This window comes from Rhodotorula toruloides (assembly GCF_000320785.1).
Source record: "Rhodotorula toruloides NP11 unplaced genomic scaffold Scaffold2, whole genome shotgun sequence".
NCBI classification, from domain to species: Eukaryota; Fungi; Basidiomycota; class Microbotryomycetes; order Sporidiobolales; family Sporidiobolaceae; genus Rhodotorula; species Rhodotorula toruloides.
The window spans coordinates 1,496,473-1,520,403 of NW_015622962.1; the positions used below are offsets into that span (position 1 = coordinate 1,496,473).

The following is a 23,931-nucleotide window of genomic DNA, read 5'->3' on the forward strand; positions in this document are numbered from 1 at the left end:
AGCGTTCTCCTCGTGGTTTCCTTCGCTACCTACTCTTCTGCGCGAGATGCGCGCGGAGCTACGAAGTTCACCTGGTGAAGCAGGCAGATCTAAGGCGTCAAATGTTCGGCGAGGGAAGAGCGAGGCAAACTGGTTCGAGAATGTTTGGCCTCGCCCTGCGCAGATCAGCGCGCAACTTTGCCGTGCACAAGTCGCGCCCTCGACCGCGAGCTCCTTTCCAATTGAGGGAGAGAAGCGGGAGAAGTTCCAGCGAGACGCAGGAGCGACGATGGAAGGTGGAAAACCAAGCGTCGCAAAGCCTGCATCTTCCGCTTGTGGCGCGACTGACGCATCTATCTTTCAGAAAGTGCGTACGCAGAGCGGATCGCGGAGGGACAGGGCGATCCAGCGGATGTCAAGCTCTCTTGAGGAGGGTTCGTTCGCAACCAGCAGCCTGTGTCCGCGTCGCGCTCGACGGCTGTTGGGCATCACCAGAGAACCTGGCAAGCAGGCGTAGGATCGAGAAGGCTACGTTTCGTCTGCCGCGAAAGCGGAAGCTGGAGTTGCGAGTCGGCGGACAGACGAGAAGCGGGTGAAGGGACCTCCGTCTACTTGGCAGGCCATGTGTCGGAAGGGCGTTTGTAGGTTCTTGACATGCGAGCGCATTCCACCTCGCTTGGAACGGCGAAGCGTCGCGCGGCAAGCAAGCGAACAGGTGCGCCCTGAGTGCGAGTTCGAGTGAAGAACGCGGCAGCAACGTCGCCCCTCGTCTCGCTCTGTCCGACCGAGGTCTTCCGACGTCAATTCGAGACGTTTTCTCTGCATGACAGCTCGAAAGAACCGCGCAGACTGTGTTCCCACCGACTTCCCTTCTTGCGAAGGTCACCCTCGACGAGGCCAGGGTTCGCGTTGTCAGGGGGAAGGACTTCTCTTGTTCGTACTGCGATCTTCTGGCGACGTCATATTCACTGGAGCGGGTCACTCGCAAGTCCTGCAGCATAACTTACTCTCTCCTCATCACAGGCGACAGACAAATGCAGACCGCACGCACTCGCATCGTACGCACCCGCTCACTCGCGTGCGCACACACACGTCTCTCCCAGGGCTCACGCAGTCTGAACGTGCAGCTCCCGGCCTCGCGCCGCTTCTTGACGACGCCCTCGGGACGCCCTGCGCCCGTCACGACCGACGCGACGACCAACCTCGGCAGGCAGAACCCGGGAGGGTACGGCGGAGGCGGACCCATCCCTCAGTCGACGCCCGGAGGTGGACCTCGTGGACCGACGCCTCCTCCCCCGAAGAAGGGCGGCTCCGCTGCGTGAGTTTGGCGCACGTTGACGTTGTGAAGCGATCCCGAGACTGACAGCGTCGTTGGTCGTCGAGCAGCGTCCCGCTCGCCGTGTTGGTCCTCGTCGGCGCAGGATCCGCGGCGTACTACATGACGCAGGAGGACAAGCCGAAGGAGGCGTTCGCACACGACGTCAAGGCTCTCCAGCAGGGCGCCAAGCACGAGCTCGACACGCTCCGCCACGAAGGCGCGCGGTCGACGTCCGAACCCCTCGGTCCGACGTCTCCAGACGCAGCGCGCGAGGCTCACTCGTTCGCCGACAAGCTCCGCAGCCCTGATGACCGCTTCGGCGCCAAGCAGGTCAAGGACTCGCTCAGGTCGGGCGAGCGCGAGGCGAGCTCGTTTGGACACGAGGTCAAGGACGAGGTGCGCCGTTTCGGCAACAAGCTCTCGAGCGAGGGCGAGTCCGTCTTCGGCGACGCCAAGCGCGAGGCGAGTCGATTCGGCAGCGCAGTGCACAACGAGGCGCACGCGCACGCGCACTCGTGGAAGCCCTCGCTCGACGAACTCAAGCGCTACCGCGACATGCTCCGCTCGCCCGACGACAAGTACGGCTACGACCAGGTCGTCGACGCCTTCCGCGGAAAGGGAGTCGACGTCACGACTGTCGGACGCAACCCCTGGTTCGACTGGATGGGTCCCGGTCACTCGATCCGTCGCGCGAGCGTCGTCCGCAAGATTGACGACCTCGAGCGCGAGGTGAGCCCCGCTACCGTCTCTCTTCGAGCTGGATGGGTGCTGACGAGCTTGTCGGTGCACAGGGCAAGTCGGCGCTCGAGAACGCGGCCGACTCGGTCAAGAACGAGTACGAGCGGGCAAAGTCGGCCGCGTCCGACTTTGGACACGAAGTCAAGTCCGAGGTGCGTTCGCTCACTCACCTCTTCCTCGGCTTTCCTGCGGAGCGCAGGTTCTGATGTGGAAAGTTGTCGCCGGGCGCAGACCAAGTCGTGGCTCAACTGGGGCTCGAAGCAGGCCGAGGACGCAAAGGACAAGACCGAGGCGGAACTCGAGCGCGCCAAGCACGCTGCGAAGAACGAGGTGCGTTCGCGCGGCTCTCAGCATGTTCAGGAGTTCCGCAAGCTGACGGGTTCGTCTTCGCGCGCAGGCCTCGTCGTGGTCGTCGTGGACGTCCGCCAAAGCCGACGAAGCCAAGTCCGCTCTCTCCTCCGCGACCTCTTCGGCCGAACACTCCGCCAAGTCAGCCTACAACGACACGGCTTCGTCGCTCGAGCATGCAAAGGACAAGACGGTCGACGAGGGCAAGAGTTGGTGGAACTGGAGCGGGGAGAAGGCGGAGCAGGGGAAGGAGGGGATCAAGGAGGGATTGCTGAAGGCTGAGAGGGGAGTCGAGAGGGGCGCGCAGGAGGCTCAGCGCGAGACGAAGAAGCTTTGAGCGAGCGAAGATGGACCTGGTAGCTGTTCTTCAAGCCCGACTTGTCTAGTTTCTCTTCATCCATTTAAAGTGAATACAAGCAGTAACGTTCAGCATCTTCCGTCGTCTGCTGCGTCGTTGGCGAGGACTTGCTCTTCGTCGTTCGTCGAGGCGGAAAAGCGGCAACCTGCTCAACTGCTTCGCTCACTTGACTGAGGCGCTTATTACTACCTGTAGACTCGTAGAAACTCGTCCAGCAGCCCCCCGCAAGCGTGTGGAATTTTCCCATCCTCCCTCCCTTGCCGCTTTTCTCTCCCGCTCTTGTCCAGTTCGAACTCGCTTCCCACTCGCACCCAGACTACCTTGTGCGCTCTCGCACCACTCTACTGTACTGGCTGTACTGGCTGGGTCTTGTCGCGCGCTACGGCGAGGAGGAGGGAGGGCGGACGGAGGACTGAGGGAGGAGCGAGCGATGGGAGGTGACAAGTCGGCGACGACGGCTCGCGGGAGGACTGCGACAGGCTGCAGGAGGTGTCGAAGGATACTGGGGACTTTCTGGACTGCTTCCAGCTCCCCGCGAGCGACGGGGCAGCACGCACGTTGCCCTTGCGCACGCTTCTCCATTGCTGACCCAACTCGCTCTCTTGCCTCGCTCATGTGCGCTCGCAGAAGCAACAATGGAGCAGACCTACATCATGATCAAGTGCGTGCAATTGCTTGAGCGTTGGAAGGGTCAGGGGCTGACTTGGGTACACTCGCAGGCCGGACGGTGTCCAGCGCGGTTCGTCTCGATCACCACCTCTCTTCCTCGTACCGTGCACGGCTAACATCGTCACGCACAGGTCTCGTCGGCGAGATCATCAGCCGCTTCGAGAAGCGCGGCTACAAGCTCGTCGCGATGAAGCTCGCCTCGCCCTCGGTCGAGCACCTCGAGAAGCACTACGAGGACCTCAAGGAGAAGCCTTTCTTCAAGGGCCTCGTCTCGTACATGGCTTCCGGTGCGTCATTGCGCTTGCTCGAGCGAGAGGAGGCTCTTCCAGCTGGAGGATCCGCCGCCTCGTAGACTTCGTCGCGGTGATCTCGCATGCTCATATCTCGCTCGCTTTGCAGGCCCCGTCGTCGCCATGGTCTGGGAGGGCAAGGACGCCGTCAAGACCGGCCGCACCATCCTCGGCGCCACCAACCCCCTCGCCTCGGCCCCGGGCACCAGTGCGTCTCCTTTGCTTTCCTCATTCGTGAGTACGGTGACTGACGAGTGCGTGCAGTCCGTGGTGACTTTGCCATCGACGTCGGACGGTGCGTGGCGGATCCTGTCGTCTCGTGAAAGCGGACGAGCGAGACTGACTCTTCCTCCCTTCCTTTCCTCTTTATTTCGCCTCGCTGCACTCCCTGCACCTTCTACAACTCTGTACAACCCACAGCAACGTCTGCCACGGCTCGGGTGCGTGCTCCTTCGCCATTCTGCCCCGAAAACCCGCCGCTGACCCTCCCTTTCGCTCCGCTTCCTCCGGACACAGACGCCGTCGAGTCGGCCAAGAAGGAGATCGCTCTCTGGTTTCCTGAGGGACTGGCCCAGTGGACGTCGGCCCAGCAAACCTGGGTTTACGAGAAGTAAACGCGTTCTCTCGGTCGAAAAATCGAGGTTGCGTGGTGAAGGTAGACAATGGACGGCAATGAATGCTTGTTCGTGACTATCATTCGCTGTGGATGTGCTGCGTTGTACAGAGCGACCGGGGGAGTCGCACGTCGCTGTTCTGCTGCCTCGAACGAACTCCGCGCGAGCTCCGTGGCCCCCCTCGCTGCTTCGGTTGCGCGGCCCGAGAGCCGTAGCATTACACAGGACTCGCAAGTGTAAGCGGAACTACACGCAGGCCGAATACAACGCAAACAAGCGGTTTCGCGGAGTTGACGTCAAGAGCGGCGGGATTTGCCAACTTGCTCGGGCGTCTCTCTCTCCATCCACCACAGCTAGACGTTGTTCCCTGACGCTAGACACGATGTTCTCGACGCGCTTGCTCGCCCGCTCCAGCCTGTGCCACGCTGCGTTCCCTCGAGCGAGCGCGGCGACTCCCCGCCTGTTTGCGACGACGGCGCTCGCTCGCTTCTCGCACCCGACGCACCCGGCGTTGGAAGCCTCGCCCGTTTCGCAGCAGCCTGCATCGAAGAATCTCAAGGACATGGGGAAGAACGCGGCGGAGGAGGCCAAAGGTCCGTCGTCACCCCACTTGGCCGACCTCACGATGCCGGCGACGCTGACTCTCTTCGTTGAGCGAGCAGGCGTCGCGAGGACGGTGGCAGAGGCGATTGCGGGGGAGGCGAACGACGTGACGAGCCAGAACGCGCCAAAGGAGAAGTTTGGCGCGGGAGACATTGCCGCAGACATCGTGCGTCGCCCTCTCTCGCTCTCCCAGGTCTTTCCTTTCGCTGATGAAGGACGTCAACAGGCCTCGATGAAGGAGATTGTCGAGGACGTGCCCAAGCCGGCGATTCGATGGGGCGTTGCGGGACTCATCCCGTACGCAGGGACGAGTCTTGCGATTGTCCACTTTGCCCGCCAGGCAAAGCTCGCTGTTGAGAATGGAGGTGGGTCAACTTTCCTCGAGTCGACGCTGTCCTCCTTCGACGGAGACTGAACGTCGTGGAGCCCGGCGACAACCTTGACTGACACTCGCTCTTCTTTCCGCAGCGGAAGCCGGCTACGACCCTCAAGCCGCTTTCTCCCTCCTCGAGCACGCTCAGCTTCTGCAAGTGCAGTACGGCGCGATCATCATCTCCTTCCTCGGCGCCGTGCACTGGGGTCTCGAGGTACGTTTCCCTCCTTTTTGCCCATTTCTCCTCCCGTTCACCCTCGTCTCGCTCGCAGTGGGCCAAATTCGGCGGCGTCCAAGGAAACGCCCGCTACCTCCTCGGTGTCGCACCTGTCGTCGCAGGCTGGGGATCGCTCCTCATCCCCGGCAACATGGCGCTCGTGACGCAGTGGGCGGCGTTCTTTGGACAGTGGTATGCCGACTCGAAGACAACTGAGAAGGGCTGGTCGCCTAAGTGGTATGCGACTGTAAGTTGGCGCTTTTCTGTTCGAGGCGAGGCGGGACGTTCAGAAAGTCGCAAGGAGACTTTCTCTCGCCGGTCTTCTCTACATTCCCAGCTTCCAGCCTCGCGAACCTCTCAACTGACGCCTTCTCGCGCGCAGTACCGCTTCTGGTTGACCTCGATCGTCGGCGGCTCGATCCTCGTCTCGCTCGCCGCACGAGGCTACTACGCCGCCGACCTCGACCTCGCCAACTCGGAGAGCCAGGTCAAGAAGTTGATGGCTGCGAGGCCGCCTGGTGCGATTGGTGCGAATCCCAAAGGGTGCGTTGCTGAGCTTTCCTCCCCTCTCTTGCGGCGAGGTGAAGGAGACTGACTGGGGTGAGTTGGCGCAGAACGTCGGTCGAGTTGGGTGGGATGAGGGCTGAGAAGGCGGAGGACGCGTATGTCAAGTTCACGAACGTCGAGAAGGAACGCGAGAAGCAGAAGGAGGAGGAGGAGAAGGCCAAGAAGGAGGAGGAGGAGAAGGTGAGTCTGCGCGACCGCTCCTTGCGATCCTGTCGTTCAGCGTCGGTCCAGCCGGGTATTGACGCCTCCCTCGTGCGCCCGCAGAAGAAGGAAGAGCAGAAGAAGGAGTCGAAGAAGAGCGACATCGCCGACCAGGTCAAGAAGGCGGAAGACAATTGAGCGTCCGGTAACGAGCCCCCAAAGATGTGCATATTCCCTCTCCCAAGCTGTTCAATCGTTCATGTATCCCCCAGTCGAGTCGTGTAGTGAGTATACCTCGTCCCTGCGGAGTGTCGAGTCCGAAGCGGTCCGTGAGCGAGCGAGCGGCGAGTCGAGACGATCTCGTGAATGCTCCTCCTCCGGGCAAGCGCAAGCCACTTATAGCATCGCAAACCAAGCGGATCGGTCCGGCGTGTCGGCTTGAGGGCGAACGAGCAGAGTTCGCGGCCCGCTCACCTCTCCGTCCCTTCGTGCGCGACGGACCAAACCCATCGACTTTCACTCCCTCACATGCTACACCTCCCTGCTCCGTTTCTTCCTTCTTCGAGAGTTCACCGTTCATGCCCGGGTAGCGTGGTCGAACGCAGAGCGCTCGGCCTCCTCGGCCTCGACTTCCTCGACGAGAGGCTTGAGGTAGCGGACGTCCTGCGAGGTGTCGACGTATGTGCGAGAGACATGGGCGGAGGCAGATGAAGGAGCGAAACGGAGAAGAGGGGAGAGGAAGAAAGGGAAAGTGGCGAGGGAGAGCGAGTTGCGGCGGCGGAGGTTCGCATTGTGTTGCGATCGAGGTGTGAAGGAACGAATGAGCGTTTTGGAGGTTGTAGAGAACGAGAACGAAGAGTGGAGTTGAAGGACGGCGGAGAGAAGGAGGAAAGGCGAGGAGCGAGACAGTCGAGGCGGAGAAGCGGGAAAGCAACATTTGCGTCAGCTTCGCTTCTTCGCCGCCATCACAAGTAATCGCGATCCGTCGCACGCACCTCCTCAGGCTTGACCTGCTCCGCCTTGGGGAGCTCTTGGTGGGCGATCGCGCACATGCTCGCGACACGGAGGCGGTAGGCGCGGTCGTACGCCTCGCGCTCCGAGAGACGGCCGAGGGCCTGTGAAAGCGTGTACGATGGTCAGTACGCTGTTTCGAGCGAGCGGAAGGGTTGTGGAGAGAAGCCGATGAAGAGGCGTCCGAAGACCACCACGACGCCCGCATCTCACGCCGCGCACCCGCTGGGCCAGTTCTGCCGCCGTGGGAACAGCTAATACCCCTCATCAGAGGTCTGGCGACCACCGACGGGCGCGCGCGAGGCCCGCAACCGCTTCATCGCCTCCTCGAGACCACCGGGACTTTGAAGAGGCCGTTCTCGACGACGACGGACGCTGGAAGGTCGCCGAGGAGACCAGTAGGATCGCAGAGTGCAGTACTCACCTTCTGGACGGCGGCAGACTCCTCTATGAGGATATCGTCGTACCGAAGTCCATGTTGTCTCCATCCGGCGAGCTGGGCGTACTTTTGGCCCAGCTTCTTGGCCATAGGACCCAGAGTCCTTGACGCGCGAAGCTGCTTGGCGAACGAAAGCCCCAGAGCCGACATTGCGATGTGGTGAAGGATGAAGAGGCGTCCGGGCGGATCCGCCATTACAGCCAGCCATTACCCGTCGACTTATATTCAGCTTGTATTCAGCAAAGCATTACAAGCTCAATCACAACTCGCTTTGTATGCGTCCTGGTGGAGTCGCGCTGCAAGGGATGCGACTGGATTGCACGCAAAACGACACGACAAGCAAAACGACAAGATCCCCCAAGATAACACACGGGACAAGCGAGCGACGACAAGCGAGCGAGCGAGGGGAAGCGTCCACCTCAGACGACGGCAGACTTGGGCGCCTCGGCGGGTGCGGGCGCAACGACCTCCTGAATGTGCCCGGCCGAGGGCGACCACGCCATGCGCATCGTGACGGCGCCGTTGGGTTCCTTCGTAGGCGAGGCGGCGAGTGCGAGAGTTGACATGGGAGGAAGCGAAGGCGTGAGCGAGAGAGGGGAGGCGTGCGTCGCGTCGGCGGCGGCGGGAGGCGAGAGCGAGAGCTTGGCGGCTCTGTCGGCAGAGGCGAAGGGAGTTGCAGCGAGAGCGAGAACGGGCGTCGACGAGTCAATGCCGTTCGTCCCGGGTGCGGGCGCCGGAGGAGAAGCTTCTGCGGCCGTGACAGCCGGACTCGCCGACCTCTTCCTCTTGCGTGTCGCCTCATCCGCGTCCCCATTCGCTGCAGGGCGCTTGTTCTTCCCGCCCTTTGCTCCACCACGCTCCTCGACAATCCTCGCCCAGCACTCCCTCCCGCGCTCCTTCATCCGCCTCGCAAGCTTCAACTTGGGCCACAACCCCGTCGCCTGCGCAGGCAAGCTCTCGAGCAACTTGTCGCGCAGTTCGTCGTCGATCTCGTCCGCAAAGAACGAGGTTGGCGTCGCTGCGATCGCGGGAGAGGCGAGCACCCGTGCGAGAGGGAGAAGTTCGGGGTCGTCGAGGGCGGTGAGGAGGGCGGTCCAGTCGGGCAGGGCGGAGGGGTCCGCCGCTGCGACGCAGGGAGGCGTGGCGGCGACGGGGATGCTGGGAGAGGCGGGGTGGAGAGCGGCGTGACGAGGGATGGGAGAGACGCCGGACGAGCCGCCGGCGCGTGGGTACGCGAGCGCGCTCGACGGCGGGTTCGAGTATTGCGGGGCGACGGAAGCAGAGGGAGCCGTGTCGTACAGCGGGAGAACGAGTCCGCGCGAGGGGCCCGACGTCGATGCAGCGGGGTGGCGAGGCGAGGCGGTCGCGTTGCGCGAGTAGAGCGCATTCGACGTCGACGGCGAGGCGCCAGGACGGCCGGCAGGAGGAGGGACGCCGGTGATGGCGCCTGCGGGAGGAGCGAGAGCGGGCGCGATCTGCGCCTGGAGGTCGATCGCGCGCTGGAACGGCGGCGCGAGCGCCCTGTCGACGTCCATTCCTCCGCCCGTACCCGTCCTACCGGCACCCGAAGGCGAAGCCGGCGTCGAACTCGCAGGCTTGTTCCTCGTCGCCATCCGGCCGGGCGGCTTGATCGGCGCAGGGGACGAGCTCGCCTCGCCGTCCTCGTACTTGATGCCGCCGAGCGAGACGCGCGTCTTGCTCTTGGCCTTGGCCGACGGGACAAACTGGCCCGACGTGCCGTCGGGGCGAGCCATGGCGATCCAGTCGGCGGGCGTGATGCCGAGCCTGTAGTCCGGGTGGGCGGTGGCGACGTGGCGGCAGCGGTAGACGGAGCGCTGCTTCGGGTCGACTGCGGGGGAAGAAGACGGAGGGTAAGCGGGCGACTCGCAGTTCAGGCTGGACGGGGCAAGGACTCACTCTCGATCGCCCGCGCACTCTTCGTGATCCACCCGCCCTCCTTCGACTTGGTGAGCTTGAGAATGAACGGGCAGCCCGACTTGCGGTAGACGCAGATCATGTGCATGTACGCCGACGAGACCTTGTGCGTCCTGTCGTCCGAGATGAGGACCTGGACGCCGCGTGACCTGTGCACGACGTCGTCAGCATTGAGAGAAGAGGCGAGCGGCGCGGGACGCACTCGGCGATCGTGGAAGCCATGGTCACAAAGCTCTTCGGGTTGGAAAAGACAATGTCCTCGAGCTCCTCGAACGCACGCTTGAAGGCCGTCTTGCTTTTGCCCGTACCGGTCCCGTTCGTCGTCGGCGTTCCAGAAGCCGAACCACCAGCGACGCTCCCGCTCGCACTCGCCGTCTCGCTGTGGTCCTGCTGTTGGCCGGGGAGGGCAGGCGGCGGCGCGAGCAACGGCGGCGGCGGCGTCCCTCCCGAGTAGCCAGGCGGGTCTCCGTCAGAGATTGCGCCCGAGTCGGTGTCGGACGCCATCGGGTGGTACGAGCCTTCGCGCTGAGTGCGGCCGTCTGAACAGCGATGCGAGAGCGAGTCAGCGTGCGGTCACAAGCGGCTGGGCGACGTTTGGGTGCCTGCATGCGACAGAGCGTGTCCTTGAAAGCACACTCGTCGACACAACGAGCGCAACTGACCTGTGGGCTGGTCGGCGGCGTCGCCTGAAGTCGCGAGGGGGGCGTCCATCGGTAGAACAGCGAAGAGACGTCGCACGTCGCTGCGGCAAGGACTGGCGTGGACTGTGCGTCGCTGCGAGTCGTCTGGGCGTGCTCGTCGGCGTGCGCGCGGGTGGTGTTGGCCGGGCGAAGGAGCACGGGCGCGGGGAAGAGGAGGGGGGTCGCCTGGTGTCGCGGCAAGGCCTCGCGGGTGGCTGCTTCGAGCGTAGTCGACGTCGGATGGCGTGTGTAAGCTCGACGGACTGGTCTGTGCAGCCTACGCGGTGCGTCGACGACGAGGTTCGTTGGAGAGATGCCCCTCGCCGACCGACGGCACCTCGACGACGCCGCTGCTCGCTGTGCGAGTGCTCTGCTGCTTTGTGTGACTCGTCTGCGGCTCGCCCATGCTCGCACGCCAACTCGCACCGCGCCGCTTGCTCTCGTCGTCGCTCGTTCGTCCCGCCCACCCTGCATCCCGAATGTCGTCGTCCGCACAGGCGCAGGACAGCGGCAAGTCTGCTGGACCGGTCGAGCAGAGCATCAGGGACAAGGTGCGTCCACGCTTGCGTCGCTGCGATGTCTTGTCATCGCCTTGTGCTGACCTCTTCCCCTCAACACTCTCGCACGTCTCCTCCCACGCAGCTCACGACCGCCTTGTCGCCTTCCTTCCTCGCCATCAGCAACGACTCGCACCTGCATCGCCACCACGCGCCGATGAAGGCTATCGGAGGCGGCGGAGGCGAGACGCACTTTACCGTCCAGGTCGTCAGCGACAAGTTCGAGGGTCTGGTGCGCCCGTCTGTCCTCTCAGGAAGTCTCTTCTGCGCAGCTGACTCGTCGCGCGCAGCGCCAGATCCAGCGGCATCGACTCGTCAACGAGACGCTCAAGTCCGAGTTTGACGCAGGCTTGCACGCCCTCTCGATCAAGGCCAAGAGTCCTACCGAATACAACAAGGAGCAGGGGACGGCATAGATACGCTGGAGCTAGAGCTTGGCTTTGCGAGGGGAGGAAGCGGAGGGAGGGGCGAGAGAGGAGACGTCCCCGCCGTCGAGGAAGCGGTTCAGGAGGTCGGTCCACCAGTCGAGGGTGAAGTAGTCGTACCTGCACGCATTCTGTCAGCGTCTTGTTGTAATGAGTATGGTCGACGTGACGCACCACATGTGCCCGACTCCGTCGAGCGAGAGGAACTGCGCGTGCGGGATGCCCTTGCGAATGTACGACGACTCGGTGAAGTAGACCGATCCTGCAGAGTCGAGCTGTAAGTTGGGAGTCCTTAATGAAGCGGAAGGCGGGGTACCTACGGTCGAGCGTGCCGTGGAAGACGAGGACGGGCAGGGTCGAGGGGACGGACGAGAGCTGTTTCCGGACGTCGTAGCCGGCAATCTGCGCAGCGAGGGACTTTGTGAGCAAGTGGAGCACCCTAGAGTAGGAGCGGAGAACGCACAACACCAACTTGGTTCTCTGCGAGTCCGAGAAAGACAAAGGTCAGCTCAAGTCGTCGAAGAGCGGATTCTCGGCGACTCACGGACTGTCCGTGCCGGTCGTCGACTCTCCACACTCTCCCTCACTCGCCGGTCAAGAATCTCCTTGTTCTGCTCACAAAGTGACCCATCAGCTCCTCGCCCTTCACCTCCAGGAAGAAGCGAAGGACGCACCTTCGGGTCCTGCACAAACTTAGGGTCGTACCCGACGTATACGAAGGGAGTGACGAGCTTGACTTTGTCTTCGTAGGTTAGCTCGCCGCCCGGTGGTTGCGGGATCGCCTGAAGGAGGTCCGAGTGGGCGGGTTTGCTGCGGCGAGAAAACGGCTCAGCGCTGTGGAGAGGAGAGGTCGGAAAGAGGGGTCGCAACGCACGCTGAGGTGGCTGCGAGGACGACATGGCGGATCTTGAAAGGCAGTCGTGGCGTGACGAGGACCGTTTGTGCGATCATGCCGCCCTGCGAGCCATCCAGTGTCAGCCACGCGTCTACCTCGCGTAGAGCAATGCTCTACGCACCATCGAGAAGCCAAGCAAGTCAATCTCCCGCCAGCCGACGTGCTGTCAAGACGGAAAGCCGGTCAGCTCGCTTTCTCTCAAGAGCAGGGTCGACTTCCGCACCTTCACCAGCTCCACCACATCGTTCGCCATATCGTGAACATCGTATGTGTCCCCTGCCTTCTCTTTGGGGATGTAGGACGAGCCGATGCCGCGGTTGTCGAAGATCAGGACTGTTTGCGCGAGGAAAAGCAGGGTCAGCGGGTCCTTGGAGGGTCAAGAGTCGTCGGGCGCACCCGGTCGGTGCTTCGCAATGCTCGCAGCGAGCGGCATCCAGTCAATCAATCCCACTGCGCTCAGTCTGCGAAAGGCAAAGAACGATCAGGTGGGGGAGTTGACCAGAAAGTGACCCTCGCACGACGCACCCGTGGACCATGACGAGCGGTGTCGCATGCTGGTTGCGTCCGAGGACTTTGTAGGCGAACGAGAGGCCGTCGTGGCGCTCGAAGAGGGAGTAGGCGTGTGAGGACATGGCGGGACCGATGAGGACGAGACGAACGGGAGCAAGCGGCGGGGCGATCGCAGGGCGGTACTAGCGTGTCTGTTGATGTCTAATGAGCTCGAATACAGCGTTCCCAAGCGAGTCCAGCGGTGTTGGCGAGAGGGAAAAGGCAAAGAAGCGAAAGCGGAGCGGCTTCGGCTCGGGCGCGCAACGCTGCCGACGACGACGGCGGCGAGCAAACGCGCAGCGACGTTCCAAGGGCTCGAGAGTGTCCAGGAGACTGTGCTGATGGTGAAGAATCGACACCGAAGGCCGTTTTGTTGCAAGCAGAGACGGACAAGTACACGAGCAGGCAAGACGAAACGAGGCGGACAACCGAGTGAATCCCTGACGACGGCGGCTGATAGGGCGACTAATGGTGACACGGGTGATGCTGATTACGCGTGTGAATGCGAAAGAAGGCGAGCGGAAGTGTGGGAAAGGCGGGAGGGCGGTGATCGCTTCGAGGGGGCGAGGGGTCGTCCTCGCGGTGTCGTCGAGGTCCGACGTTGCCCAGGGACACTCCCGGACTACTTGTCGAAGTCTGCGTCGATCGGCTTGAGGCTCGGGTGGAGGAGGACCTGGAGATGCTCAGAAACGTTAGCCTTGGTCTTCCTCGACGTCGGAAAAGGTCGACTCGCTTGATGCAACGCTTTACCGGCTGCACACATGGGGAATACATGTTCTGCGAGCGCGCGCGGCAATCATTGGATCAGTCTGGAGACCGGTAGAGGCTTCCAGAGAAGCCGGGAAGAAGCGAGGAGGAGGAGGGAGGCCGAAGGAGGGTTTCCGTGGGAGTAACGGCCTCGAGCATTTCCAGGCAGCTTCAGACGCACCATTCTTAGTGATACGAGCCTCCAGGACGACCGGCTTGTTGTTGTCGTACTCCATGAACTCCTTCATCTTGGCGGGGAGGTCGGCGGCGCTGTCGCAGCGAATCGCGTGGACGCGCATCGACTTGGCGAGTGCGACAAAGTCGGGGTTCGTCATCTCTGTGTGCGAGTAGCGCTTGTCGTAGAAGAGGTCTGCGAGGGAGCCAAAGTCAGCGAGGGGTCCGAGGTTGCGAAGGTCCGGTTCACGCACCCTGCCACTGGAGGACCATTCCCTGGAACTCGTTGTTGAGGATGAGAACCTTGACGCCGATGTCGTACTGCGAGGCGGTGGCGAGCTCCATCGCGGTCATCGAGAACGACGCGTCTCCGTCGACGTCGACGACAATCTTCTCCGGCGCGGCGACCTTGGCGCCGATGCACGACGGCAGGCCGTAGCCCATCGTGCCGAGACCGCCGGACGAGACCCAGGTGCGGGGGTGGCGCCAGCGGTAGTGCTGCGCGGCCCACATCTGGTGCTGGCCGACTCCGGTCGCGACGATGACATCCTCCTTGCCGTGCTCCTCGCACCAGTCGTTGAGCGCCTCGATGACCTCTTGCGGCTTCATCAGCTCGCCCTTGGACGGGTCCGACTTGATGTACGTGAACGGGTAGTCGTGCTTCCACTGCTTGATCTTGGCGAACCACTCTTCGCGGGGCTGCGCCTCCTTCGGCAGGAGAGGCAGCAGGGCGCGAACCGAGTCGAGGACGTCGCCCATGATGGCGACGTTGGCGTTGACGACCTTGTTGACATTCTTCGGCTGGATCTCAAAGTGGATGATGCCGCCCTTGCCTGCGGCGGCGGCGGCGCGCGCGGCGGGCGCAAACATGTCGAGGCGGCCGGTGACACGGTCGTCGAAGCGCGCGCCGAGGGCGATGATGACATCGGCCGACTGCATCGCGAGGTTGGCGTACGCCGAGCCGTGCATGCCGAGCATGTGCAGCGAGTGCGTCTCGTCGAGCTCGTCGTACGCGCCGAGACCCATCAGCGTCGTCGTGACGGGGATGTTGCCCTCCTTGGCGAGGCGGCGGAGGAGCTCGGGGCCCTCGGGTGTCGCGAGCATACCCTGGCCGGCGTAGATCACGGGGCGCTTGGCGTTGGCGATCAAGTGCGCCGCCTTGTTCAGGAGAGCGTCCGAGATCGGCGTCGCCTCGCCGCCGGCCTGCGACGTCGCGGTGTGGATGCGGTTGCGCGAGGGGAGGTTGCTCTCGGCGAGCTCGGGGTGGGTGTACCGGTGCGGGATCGCCTGGCGGAGGATGCCGGCCGTGACGTCCTTGGGCAAGTCGACGAGGACGGGGCCGGGTCGTCCCGAGGTCGCAATCTTGAACGCCTCGTTGATGCGGCGCGGGAGCTCGGCAATGTCCTTGACCATGACGTTCCACTTCGTGCACGAGCGCGAGATGCCGACGACGTCGGCCTCCTGGAATGCGTCCGAGCCGATGGCCGACGTCGCGACCTGGCCGCAGAAGACGACGAGGGGCGTGCCGTCCGAGAGGGCGTCCTGCATGGGCGTGATGACGTTCGTTGCGCCGGGTCCCGACGTGACGAGGACGACGCCGGGCTTGCCGCTGACGCGCGCGTAGCCCTCGGCCATGTGGCCTGCGCCTTGCTCGTGGCGCGGGAGGACAAAGTCAAAGTGGGGCGAGTTGTAGATGGCGTCGAAGACGGGGAGGATGGCGCCGCCCGGGTAGCCAAACACCTTCTCGACCTTGTGGCGGAGCATCATCTCGTGAAAGATCTGTCCGCCAGAGAGGCCGATGAAGGACGAGTCGAGCTCATCGTGCGAAGCCTGGGCGGGCGAGAGGGGCGAGGGAGTCGCGCCAGACTGCGGCGGGCGCTGGAAGTTGGGGGCCGGGCGGGGTCGTCTGCAGAGAGAGGACGTTTGCAAGGTCAGCGCGGGTGCCCAGAAGCGGTCCTCGTCGTGTGAGGGCGAGATGTTAAGTCCGGCCGGTGGAGGTCCTGCGGGTTGACTCTGCCGCGGGAAAGCTCGACGACCGCAGAGGCTGGGGACGCCGTGACTGGCTAGAAAGATGCGCGTAGACCTCATGGACACGCTGCCAATCCCGCCACCCCTGCCCACGCCGTCGTCGGCGCACACCATCCTCCGAAAGCGGGTACGAGATGAAATCGCGGAGACGGCTCAAACGAACGGACGACTCACGTCTGGACCTGCGCCTCTGCCTTGGTCGATGCGGTGGCGAGTGTGCGCGACTGCTGGGCGGCGTTGCGGCGCAGCGGGAGGGCGTGGGCGAGAGGGGCAGTGGCGGGCGACGGGGACGAGGGGGCGGCGCGCGGGCAGAGGGCCCGGTGCGAGCGTGCGAGCGAGCGGTGCATCCTTCCGAGTGTTGCTCCTGTCCGTGTGTCAAGCAGGGAGAGCAAACGAGCGGGCGAGGCGAACGAGTCGTGAGCCAAGGGAGCTTGACTGCCAGGAGGGTCGCGGGGTGCATGTCACGAACAGCTTGTTTTGGGACCAATGTCAGTCCGTAAGCCTTGCAGCGACAGAGTGAATGCACAGACGAAGAGAGCGAGGCGAGCGAAGCAAGTTGCGGGAAGGGAAACTCTCGAGACGAGGTGGAAGGGGAGGAAAGCGTCTCGAAGCGGGACAGCGGCCGTGAGCAGCCTTCGACGCACTGTAGACACCCGTACAGGTTGCGAGACGCGCCCCGCCGCGCCTACTCGTCATCCGACAGATCCGCCAACCGTAACCGCCCCGCCGCCTCGTCCACCTCGTCGTCATCCTCATCGTCTGCGCCCTCGCGTCGCTCGTACTGCGAGATGTCGATTGCGACGTCGCCTTCTTCGCCGAACGCTGCGGCGTCCGAGTCGATGACTTTGCCTTGCTCGAAGAGTTGCCGGCCTGCGGGAGGAAGCGAACGTTGGTGTGAGTGTGGCTGGAACCGTAGGAGGCAGACCGTGCTAGCAGCGCCGCAGCTAGAACCGGGTCGAAGGATCAAGGCAGCCCGACTCACCCGTCAGCTTGGCCGCCCACCTTTTCGCCTCCTCCCTCTCCTTCGGCGGCAAAGCCTTGACCCGCTCCTCCTCCTCCCGTCTCCGCTGCTCCGCAAACTCTGACTCGAACTTGGATGCCCACGCGGCAAAGGACTCTTTCGTCACGGGCGTGCCGCGCTTCTTGGCTGCGACGGCCTGCGGGCGTGACAATGCGGTGTGAGTGACGTGCTTCCTCTAACAGCAGCTCGTCGACTCGAGAGCAGTGCTTCATCGTCGAGCGCAGATGTAGCGAGACGCCGACTCACCTCCTCTTCTCGCCGGTACCGCTCCTCGTCCTCGCGCGCTATCCGCTCCTTCCGCTTCACGAGCATCTCGGCGATCAACTCCTTCAGCTGGAGCGCCAGCGTGTAAACCATGGCCTGCCTCGCGACGTTTCGTCAGCTCATCATCTCACGGGAAACGAAGGAGAGAGCGCGCGCGCACCATGCCCAAGTTGTCCTCCGCCGTCGTCCGCAACCCCTCGAGCAAGACTTCCTCCTCCTCCTCGCTCACTTCTCCCTCGACTACTTCGAGCTCTAGCTCTGGCGGTTCGTCGGGATAGGTCGGGGTGTAGGTGACGACGAGGTTGAGGGTGTCTGTTTCGAGGGAGCAGGTATGTGAGCGAGAAAGGGAGGTGAGAGGAGGGAAGGGCCATAACGCACGAGGATCCCGCTCGCTCTGGACTTCTGGTTCCACGCGCACAGAGATCCGCTCATCCGACAGCACTGCGCGGGCGAGCAACTACGGTCAGCCCAGGGTGAACGAGTGGGGTCTATCTCTCTCCTCCAAACGAACGAGCGAGCGCACGCACCCGTCAGCTCGTCGGGAAAGATGCTCTCGAGCACTTCGAGCTCTGATCGTCGTTCTTCGGCGTAGTCTGTGTGCGACGGGGGCGGTCAGAGCGATGAGCCAGTCGAGCGGGGTGAACGGATGTGGACGCACCGGTCATTGTTCGGGAGTGAAGGTGGGAGTCTTGAGAAGCAGTCTGACCCAGTCCAGCGTCAATCAAGCGAGAGCGAGCGTGGTGAGCAGCGTCGACCAGCGGGAGCGGAACTGCTCTCGTTCGACCACCGCGCTTCGACAGCACTGCAGGGCTCGCTCGAACGTGCAACACTCTTGAATACGGTCGAACTTGCATCCCAGTCCATCCCGACTGCACCGGATGCCGTGAGGGAGCCACACTCGCCGTCTCGCCTCGTTCTCGCCCGTCTCGCGCTCGCCAGACTCGCTCTTTCGCTTCGGTTCGACTTGGATCGTGACGAGGAGAGTCGTGCGGTGTCGATTGGCCCACCCAGTGTGCCTCGGGAGAGTGCCGGCGAGTTTGTTCGCCCTGCGAGCCTTGACATCGACGGCGCGTCCCTTTGCCCGTGACAATCTCGCCGCTGTGCTCGCACTCGGTCCTGCTGCACCACGATGGGTTCAACCGGCGCTTAACGACAACTCACACGCTCTCCCGCTCGAATCAGCGCCGCCCGCGGTGTTGCCGTCGCTCTCCCACCTCGCATCCCAGCCCACCACCCCTCGAAGCAAGCGAACAGGCGCTGCTGCGATGGACTACGACCTCGACATCGAAGCCTACTGCACCGTCTGCGACCGCGTCGTCCCAGCCGGCGCGCCCGCTCCCTCGCATCCCACCCCGCCGCCTGCTCTCACCCGATCCGACTCGGGACAGCCGCTTACCTCGACCTCTGCTTCCGGGACTGCACCTTCGACGTCGGCGCGCTCACGAGGGTCTGATGCGTCGTCCACCCAGGCGAGACCCAGGCGGAGCGGCAGCACGACCAGTGCCGGACACCCGCCGCCGCCCGGAAAGGGCAAGGCGACCGCCGGCGCTCTGAGGAGGAACAAGAGCATGAACAAGGCGTTCCATGCCGGCGGAGGAGCGCGACACGGGCACGGGCACGGGCACCGCTCGCACTCGCACACGAGCCTGGCCGCGCTCGCGCCCATCGGCGGAGGAGGAGGCGCTCCGAAGAAACCGCCGACCGAGCGCAGGTCGAGCAAGCCCAAGGAGGAGATCATCGAGGTCGTCGAGGTTCTGGACGACCCGCACCTGCGCGACGAGGTCCGCGAGGACGACGATGGCGCAGGCGGCGGAGGAGGGTACGGCCTGTACTGCTCGGAAGAGTGCAGGCGCATCGACGAGGCGCGCAACCAGCTCACATTGGCGCACCTCGTAGCGACGCCTTCGCACGCCTCGTCGTCAGCCGGCTCATCCTCCGCCTTTGCCCGCACCGACTCGTTCTCCTCGACCGCGAGCGACCGCCCGCCGCCGACCATGTCCCGCCGCCGCTCGTCCGGCATGTCCTCGTACGCCCAGTCCTCCGTCGTCTCGACCCTCTCGCCCATCCTCTCCGCCGCGCCGACCGCCAACCTCGGCGCCTTTGATCCCTCGAGCGGCGCGTTTCCCTTCCCGCCGCAGGTGTCGTCCTCCGTCTCGCCTCAGCCTCCTCTCCCTTCGACCTCGCCAACGGTCGGCTCGCCCATGATGCTCAACTTTGGCGCGCGGCGAAGATCGCGAGGAGCCGAGGCGTTGGGCAGCTACCCGTACCGCCCGAGCCTGATGGAGCGCGTCTCGTCCTCGGACGGCGTAGGCGAGTCAGTCGGGAGCATGGCTGGCAGCGTATGGCAGGGCCCTGAGCGAGGGTTCAGCAGGCCCGGCTCGTCCGAGGGACCGCTTGGCTTGCCGAGGACCGCGAGGAGCATGTCGTCCGGGACGGCGTCGCTGTACGGGCGCTCGGCGCGGTCTGCGCGGACGCAGAGCTTTGATGGGCTGGCGACGCTGGGCGAGTCGGGCGCCAGAGATCCAGGTGCGTCCGTCTTTCCTTCTCGATGCGAGCGGGACTCATCCTCTACTCGTTCTGCAGCACGACCGTCCTCGCACTCTCTTCGCTCCTCCTCGCACTTCTCGCAGCCCTCTCTCGCCTCCTACTCGCCCTCACTCGCCGCTCATCCCGAACCCGAACACGCGATTCCTCGATCTGCGTCAGTTCAGCCTGCCCTCGCCACGTCGCCGCTCGCGCGGAACAGCTTTGTTGTCGGGAGCGCGCCGCATGCGAAGAGGAGTCGGGCGTCCTTTGGCGAGGTGCGTCCGCGCGTTTCTCGTTCAAAGTGATCCTGCTCGAGCTGACTTTGCGATTGGTCTGGGCAGCCCACGCTCGCAGAGACACATCCCCCGCCTCGAGCGGCATCGACTACCCCCGCGCGGCATATCAACGGCAGCGGCTCACACCGTCCGCAACGCTCGTCCTCGTCCGCCTCGCTTGCGCTCATGGGCTCGTCGCTCGGCAAGTCGTACGAGCGAAGTCCGTGGACAGGACCGAAGCGCAGTGACTCGGTGGCGAGCCTGAGCGGCTTTGTCGCCCAGGGCGAGATGGCGATCCCGTCCGCACCTTTACCTCCTCCCGTTTCCGCTTCTTCCGCATCGACTGTTATTCCCGCATCAACGGTCCGACGACGACCTTCGCCCTCGGACGCTCGCTCACCGCCTCGAACAGCCTATTCGCCTTCGTCTGCCTCGGCATCGTCCTACGCTCCCTCCCATTCCTCTGCCTTTTCCCTCCGCTCCTCGACGGCCGGCTCGTCCGATCATCCGAACCTGTCGTCCTCGGCCGGCTCGTCGCACAAGGGTCGCGCTGGTTCAACGAGCAGGAGTCGTCCGCCGGGACTGACGATGACGCCGAGCGGGACGAACCTCGTTCTCGCGGGCCACCCCTCCGCGAACGAAGTCACTCCCACCTCTTCGGCCGCCGCCACTCGTCCCGCCTCGACTACCCGTCTCCCGTTCAACGCAGCCGCCGCACCCGTCGCCAACGCAGCCTCGACCAACCCGTCCCTCCTCCACCTCAAATCCGACAAGCCCGTCCTCGCATCCAAAGATCGCTCCTTCTCGTGGGACCGAATACCGGGCGTGACGATGTACCCTGCGCTTGACGTCGACTCGTTTCGAGCGGAGAGGAGGAAGTCGGATGCGGCGAGGGAGGAGATGCCGCCTCCGCCGGTGCCGTCGGCGAGGATGAAGGACCGGAAGAAGTTGTTCTACTTTGGGGACGTCGAGTGAGCGGGACTGAACCGCCGAGTGAGAGAGTTTCGGTGCGTTCTCGGTTGGTTGGTTCCGCGCACCGCGGGAGCTGACTTGTTTGCTCTTTCGGCAGATTCGTCTTTCGCTGCTCGTCTATCTCGCCGTTGAGCATCTGCAACTATCGCATTCGTCTCGCCTCCTGCACAAGCCTTGCCCCGGACGGAGAGGAGAATGTGTCTGCGAGGTGCGCAAGAGTGAGGCGAGCGGGAAAGACGAAATCCGAGAGGCCGACGAGCGCCATGAGCGAGTCGTGAGAGGCTTCGATGACGAAGCGGCCGGGAGACTTCGCGCGCGGAGGGGCCGTTCTCATTTGTGCGTTGCTTAGGAAGATGCGGGAAAGGGAGGAGAGCAAAACTACCAAGTGCTGTAGCCGAGCCACTCGTAGTCGACCTCCTCCGCCTCCCCCGCCAAGACTCGCTTGAGCCCTTCCATCTCACGCGCGCAGTCGTCCTCGTCCGCTTCCCTTGCGCGGCCCAGATCGAGGAGGCGGAGTCCGGCTGGCGTCTTGACGATGTTGCGTGCAGCCAAGTCGCCGTGAACGAAGCCGTGCTGGTGGAGCTGCTTGACAATGTCGACAATCGCGTCCCTGCGAGGCAAGATCAATCAGACTGCGAGAGCGAGCAGGCGAGAAACCTCGAAACGCACCTCTCGCTCCTCCAGCCCTCGACTGGCTCGCCAGCTTCCGTCACAAGGCAGTAGTACGAGCCGGTGTTAGACTGGTAGAAGCCGACGTAGCCAACGAGGAAGTCGCGTGCGTCATCGTTCTGGTAGAGCTGCTCGAAGCACGCTCGCTCGTTCACGATTTCGTCGACGGCATCGTCGTCGAGGCACACCTCCTTGAAGACGAGGTCGAGAGAGGTGCTCTTTGCAATGAGGAGTGAGCCGTTCTTGCTGAGAAGCTGATCCATGACAATAGTTGGGACGTCGTCGCTCGTCGTTGGCGAGTCTCGCGTCTGCAGGGAGCGGGTCAGCCAGGTCTGGCAAGCTTGCCGGGGCAGAGAAGAGCGTACTGTGACACGTTCATAGCGAATCGGAAGCGACTGGCCGCCGCCCCACCACGCTGAGACCAAGTCGAACTGATCCTGCGGAAAGAATTGTGAGTCATGCGACGAGCGGGAGAAGAGGCGAACGTCGTCTCACAGGCAGGACGCCCGTCGTCCGCTGAGCGAGAGAAAGTTGTCAGTACGGCGCGTACAAGGACGAGGCGATGAGGACACACCTCGCAAAGACGCCCGTCAATCCTGGACATGGCCCCTCCCTCGCGATCCGCCGGCCTCTTCGTTCCACTGCGCAGCCAAGGAAGGGTTTGAGGCTCGCTCGCCAACGCCAACACTTGTCCGCCAGCTCCACTCGCTCCGCCGCCCCTTGACTTGCCCCCGCCTCCTTTCTTCCCTCCTTTCTCCCCTCCCTTCTTCCCGCCGCCGCCAACTCTCTTTCCGCCAGCCGAGTCGCCGCCCGAAGTACCCTCGCCTGATCCTCCGCCAGCGCCGGGTCCGCCGCCAGCGCCGCGTCCGCCGCCCTTCGTCTGCTTGAGCGCGAGAAGAGCCGCCTCTGCCTTCGCACGCGAAGCGAACGCGGTGGAAGGGTGAGTCGTAGCCGTCAGAGCATCGTCGAGCGAATAGCCGGGAGGAGGAGGGAGGCGAGGGGTTTTTTGGTGCATGAGCGCGTGACCGAAGAGGAGTACGCGCAAGGGGAAGTTGTCGAGCGACTCGGGGGGTGTAAGACCGAGGCGGGTGTACTCCTTGCCGTCAATGGTGATGTTCCTGCCGAGTACGGTGAAGAAGAGGTCCCCATTCGTGACGACGAGGGGGATGTACGGGTCGGCAAGGCCTGCGTGAATCGACCTTCGGATGCGAGAGCTGACGATGGAAGCGAGCTGTAGAAGAGCGCGCTTTAGTCACACTTACGAGACAAGATGGTCAAACTCACCTGCACACCAAGGCGGAGCGTGCCGTTAGTTCTCACCGGTCGCAGTTCCCCGCTCTTCTCATCCCAATAGTACACGGGAACATTCCTCCCCTCCTTCCCAGCCTTCCCCAACTTGCCCTCCTTCTCCTCCTCGCTCACGAAGCATGGGAATGTCGAGTAATCGTTGAGGAGGTTCGCGTAGCTGGCCCGCATCTGTTCCTTCGTCATGGCCTTCTCCTCCGTCACGGCCCCTTCCCACCGCCCGCCGTCGAGTCGCAGGATGACGATGTCGGCTTCGGTGACGGAGACCGGCGAAGCCGACTTGGCATGGTTTTTGTCGTTCTCGACATTCCACACGCGCCCGTCGACAGATCGCAAGACCATCGCCACCGGCTTGAAGTCGTCCCCCAGGTACCCTTGTAGTTGATCCTCGTACCCGTACGTCGTGAGAAGTGGATCAGGAGGATCGGGTTTGTAAACTTTCGGCGGCAACTTGAGCGAGGTCGGCTGTTCCGTCTCGATGCGGTCGAGGAAGCCATTGACTTGCTGGCGGACAGCGTCGTTGTAGGGCGTCTTCCCAGTCTCGCTGATCCGCTCGATAGTGAGAGGAATCGCGGTGTCCCGCCCGTTCGTCTCCCCAGCCCGGATCGAGCGCTGAGTGTCCTGCGACGGGAGTTTGAGGGTGCCCCCGGGGCTCTTCGCTTGGCGGGCGGAAGTGGCTTGGCGGACGAAGTGCCGAGCAGGTATGGGAGTGCGCAAGACGAGCCGCATCGCGTCCACATGGTCTTTGACGGTGGGAGTGGACGCATCCTTGGGCGGCATCGCACGAGGAGGAGGAAACGTCGAGCGTCGTCGCGCGGGGTTGGACAGGCACGCTGGCAGCTTGACAGAAGCAGTCTCGAAGCCCTAGCAGAGCATAAAGCAGCCTCGAGCGGACGAGAGGACGAAGCTGTTGAGGGAGAGGTCCCGCGATGAGGTTTGGGCGGGACCGTGTCGTCGCTCTCGCTCTGGCTGGGTGTGCGGCTGTTCATTGGCTTGCTGACTGCTCTTCGGACTCGTGCACGGTGTTGGCCGGCGCCCTGTGCCCCCGACGCACTTCATCGGTCTCCTCGAACGCTCACTCGACTAGGACGTCTCGACAGCAACGGCACCGCAATGCGACCGGCTTGGACGGGCTTGAGAGGGTGCAATGGGACGACGGGGATCTGGTGAGCAGGCGAAACAGCACAGCAAATGGGCACGAGGGTTGGGAGGCACGTCTCTACTCCTCGCGGGTCTTCTTCTCG

General features: G+C 63.6%; 11 protein-coding genes across 11 annotated transcripts; 5 read left to right on the forward strand and 6 right to left on the reverse strand.

Annotated features, from left to right (window-relative positions):
* Positions 1 to 1,013: 1,013 nt before the first annotated feature.
* RHTO_03291 (uncharacterized protein) lies at positions 1,014 to 2,720 on the forward strand (the record flags this gene model as incomplete). The annotated part of the gene is made up of 6 exons (XM_016416962.1): positions 1,014 to 1,057; positions 1,094 to 1,297; positions 1,366 to 2,026; positions 2,089 to 2,187; positions 2,267 to 2,365; positions 2,433 to 2,720. The coding sequence occupies 6 exons, from the start codon at positions 1,014 to 1,016 to the stop codon at positions 2,718 to 2,720; spliced, it is 1,395 nt and encodes a 464-aa protein (XP_016276681.1).
* Positions 2,721 to 3,376: 656 nt separating this feature from the next.
* On the forward strand, positions 3,377 to 4,314 carry RHTO_03292 (nucleoside-diphosphate kinase; the record flags this gene model as incomplete). Its single annotated transcript, XM_016416963.1, has 7 exons — positions 3,377 to 3,402; positions 3,461 to 3,480; positions 3,542 to 3,697; positions 3,810 to 3,908; positions 3,965 to 3,995; positions 4,121 to 4,140; positions 4,217 to 4,314. The coding sequence occupies 7 exons, from the start codon at positions 3,377 to 3,379 to the stop codon at positions 4,312 to 4,314; spliced, it is 450 nt and encodes a 149-aa protein (XP_016276682.1).
* A 382-nt stretch (positions 4,315 to 4,696) lies between these two features.
* Positions 4,697 to 6,413, forward strand: RHTO_03293 (mitochondrial inner membrane protein 1; the record flags this gene model as incomplete). Its single annotated transcript, XM_016416964.1, has 8 exons — positions 4,697 to 4,907; positions 4,977 to 5,083; positions 5,144 to 5,282; positions 5,386 to 5,504; positions 5,563 to 5,754; positions 5,890 to 6,050; positions 6,122 to 6,254; positions 6,339 to 6,413. The coding sequence occupies 8 exons, from the start codon at positions 4,697 to 4,699 to the stop codon at positions 6,411 to 6,413; spliced, it is 1,137 nt and encodes a 378-aa protein (XP_016276683.1).
* Positions 6,414 to 6,791: 378 nt separating this feature from the next.
* RHTO_03294 (ubiquinol-cytochrome c reductase subunit 7) lies at positions 6,792 to 7,815 on the reverse strand (the record flags this gene model as incomplete). The annotated part of the gene is made up of 3 exons (XM_016416965.1): positions 6,792 to 6,878; positions 7,211 to 7,330; positions 7,651 to 7,815. 3 exons carry the CDS (start codon positions 7,813 to 7,815, stop codon positions 6,792 to 6,794), a joined length of 372 nt encoding a protein of 123 aa, XP_016276684.1.
* Positions 7,816 to 8,084: 269 nt separating this feature from the next.
* RHTO_03295 (uncharacterized protein) lies at positions 8,085 to 10,311 on the reverse strand (the record flags this gene model as incomplete). The annotated part of the gene is made up of 4 exons (XM_016416966.1): positions 8,085 to 9,514; positions 9,583 to 9,749; positions 9,803 to 10,139; positions 10,263 to 10,311. The coding sequence occupies 4 exons, from the start codon at positions 10,309 to 10,311 to the stop codon at positions 8,085 to 8,087; spliced, it is 1,983 nt and encodes a 660-aa protein (XP_016276685.1).
* A 282-nt stretch (positions 10,312 to 10,593) lies between these two features.
* RHTO_03296 (uncharacterized protein) lies at positions 10,594 to 11,180 on the forward strand (the record flags this gene model as incomplete). Its single annotated transcript, XM_016416967.1, has 3 exons — positions 10,594 to 10,831; positions 10,923 to 11,069; positions 11,128 to 11,180. The coding sequence occupies 3 exons, from the start codon at positions 10,594 to 10,596 to the stop codon at positions 11,178 to 11,180; spliced, it is 438 nt and encodes a 145-aa protein (XP_016276686.1).
* Positions 11,181 to 11,341: 161 nt separating this feature from the next.
* On the reverse strand, positions 11,342 to 12,789 carry RHTO_03297 (alpha/beta hydrolase; the record flags this gene model as incomplete). The annotated part of the gene is made up of 11 exons (XM_016416968.1): positions 11,342 to 11,393; positions 11,440 to 11,524; positions 11,583 to 11,664; positions 11,726 to 11,742; positions 11,807 to 11,873; positions 11,937 to 12,072; positions 12,137 to 12,219; positions 12,279 to 12,320; positions 12,381 to 12,490; positions 12,554 to 12,618; positions 12,683 to 12,789. The coding sequence occupies 11 exons, from the start codon at positions 12,787 to 12,789 to the stop codon at positions 11,342 to 11,344; spliced, it is 846 nt and encodes a 281-aa protein (XP_016276687.1).
* Positions 12,790 to 13,328: 539 nt separating this feature from the next.
* RHTO_03298 (acetolactate synthase) lies at positions 13,329 to 16,002 on the reverse strand (the record flags this gene model as incomplete). The annotated part of the gene is made up of 5 exons (XM_016416969.1): positions 13,329 to 13,379; positions 13,440 to 13,483; positions 13,635 to 13,823; positions 13,882 to 15,533; positions 15,830 to 16,002. The coding sequence occupies 5 exons, from the start codon at positions 16,000 to 16,002 to the stop codon at positions 13,329 to 13,331; spliced, it is 2,109 nt and encodes a 702-aa protein (XP_016276688.1).
* Positions 16,003 to 16,340: 338 nt separating this feature from the next.
* Positions 16,341 to 17,605, reverse strand: RHTO_03299 (RWD domain containing protein; the record flags this gene model as incomplete). Its single annotated transcript, XM_016416970.1, has 7 exons — positions 16,341 to 16,525; positions 16,638 to 16,812; positions 16,923 to 17,036; positions 17,101 to 17,252; positions 17,319 to 17,381; positions 17,468 to 17,533; positions 17,599 to 17,605. The coding sequence occupies 7 exons, from the start codon at positions 17,603 to 17,605 to the stop codon at positions 16,341 to 16,343; spliced, it is 762 nt and encodes a 253-aa protein (XP_016276689.1).
* A 600-nt stretch (positions 17,606 to 18,205) lies between these two features.
* On the forward strand, positions 18,206 to 20,716 carry RHTO_03300 (uncharacterized protein; the record flags this gene model as incomplete). The annotated part of the gene is made up of 3 exons (XM_016416971.1): positions 18,206 to 19,466; positions 19,524 to 19,741; positions 19,808 to 20,716. 3 exons carry the CDS (start codon positions 18,206 to 18,208, stop codon positions 20,714 to 20,716), a joined length of 2,388 nt encoding a protein of 795 aa, XP_016276690.1.
* Positions 20,717 to 21,091: 375 nt separating this feature from the next.
* Positions 21,092 to 23,467, reverse strand: RHTO_03301 (protein kinase-like domain containing protein; the record flags this gene model as incomplete). Its single annotated transcript, XM_016416972.1, has 6 exons — positions 21,092 to 21,323; positions 21,383 to 21,690; positions 21,748 to 21,819; positions 21,878 to 21,898; positions 21,957 to 22,613; positions 22,667 to 23,467. The coding sequence occupies 6 exons, from the start codon at positions 23,465 to 23,467 to the stop codon at positions 21,092 to 21,094; spliced, it is 2,091 nt and encodes a 696-aa protein (XP_016276691.1).
* Positions 23,468 to 23,931: the final 464 nt, after the last annotated feature.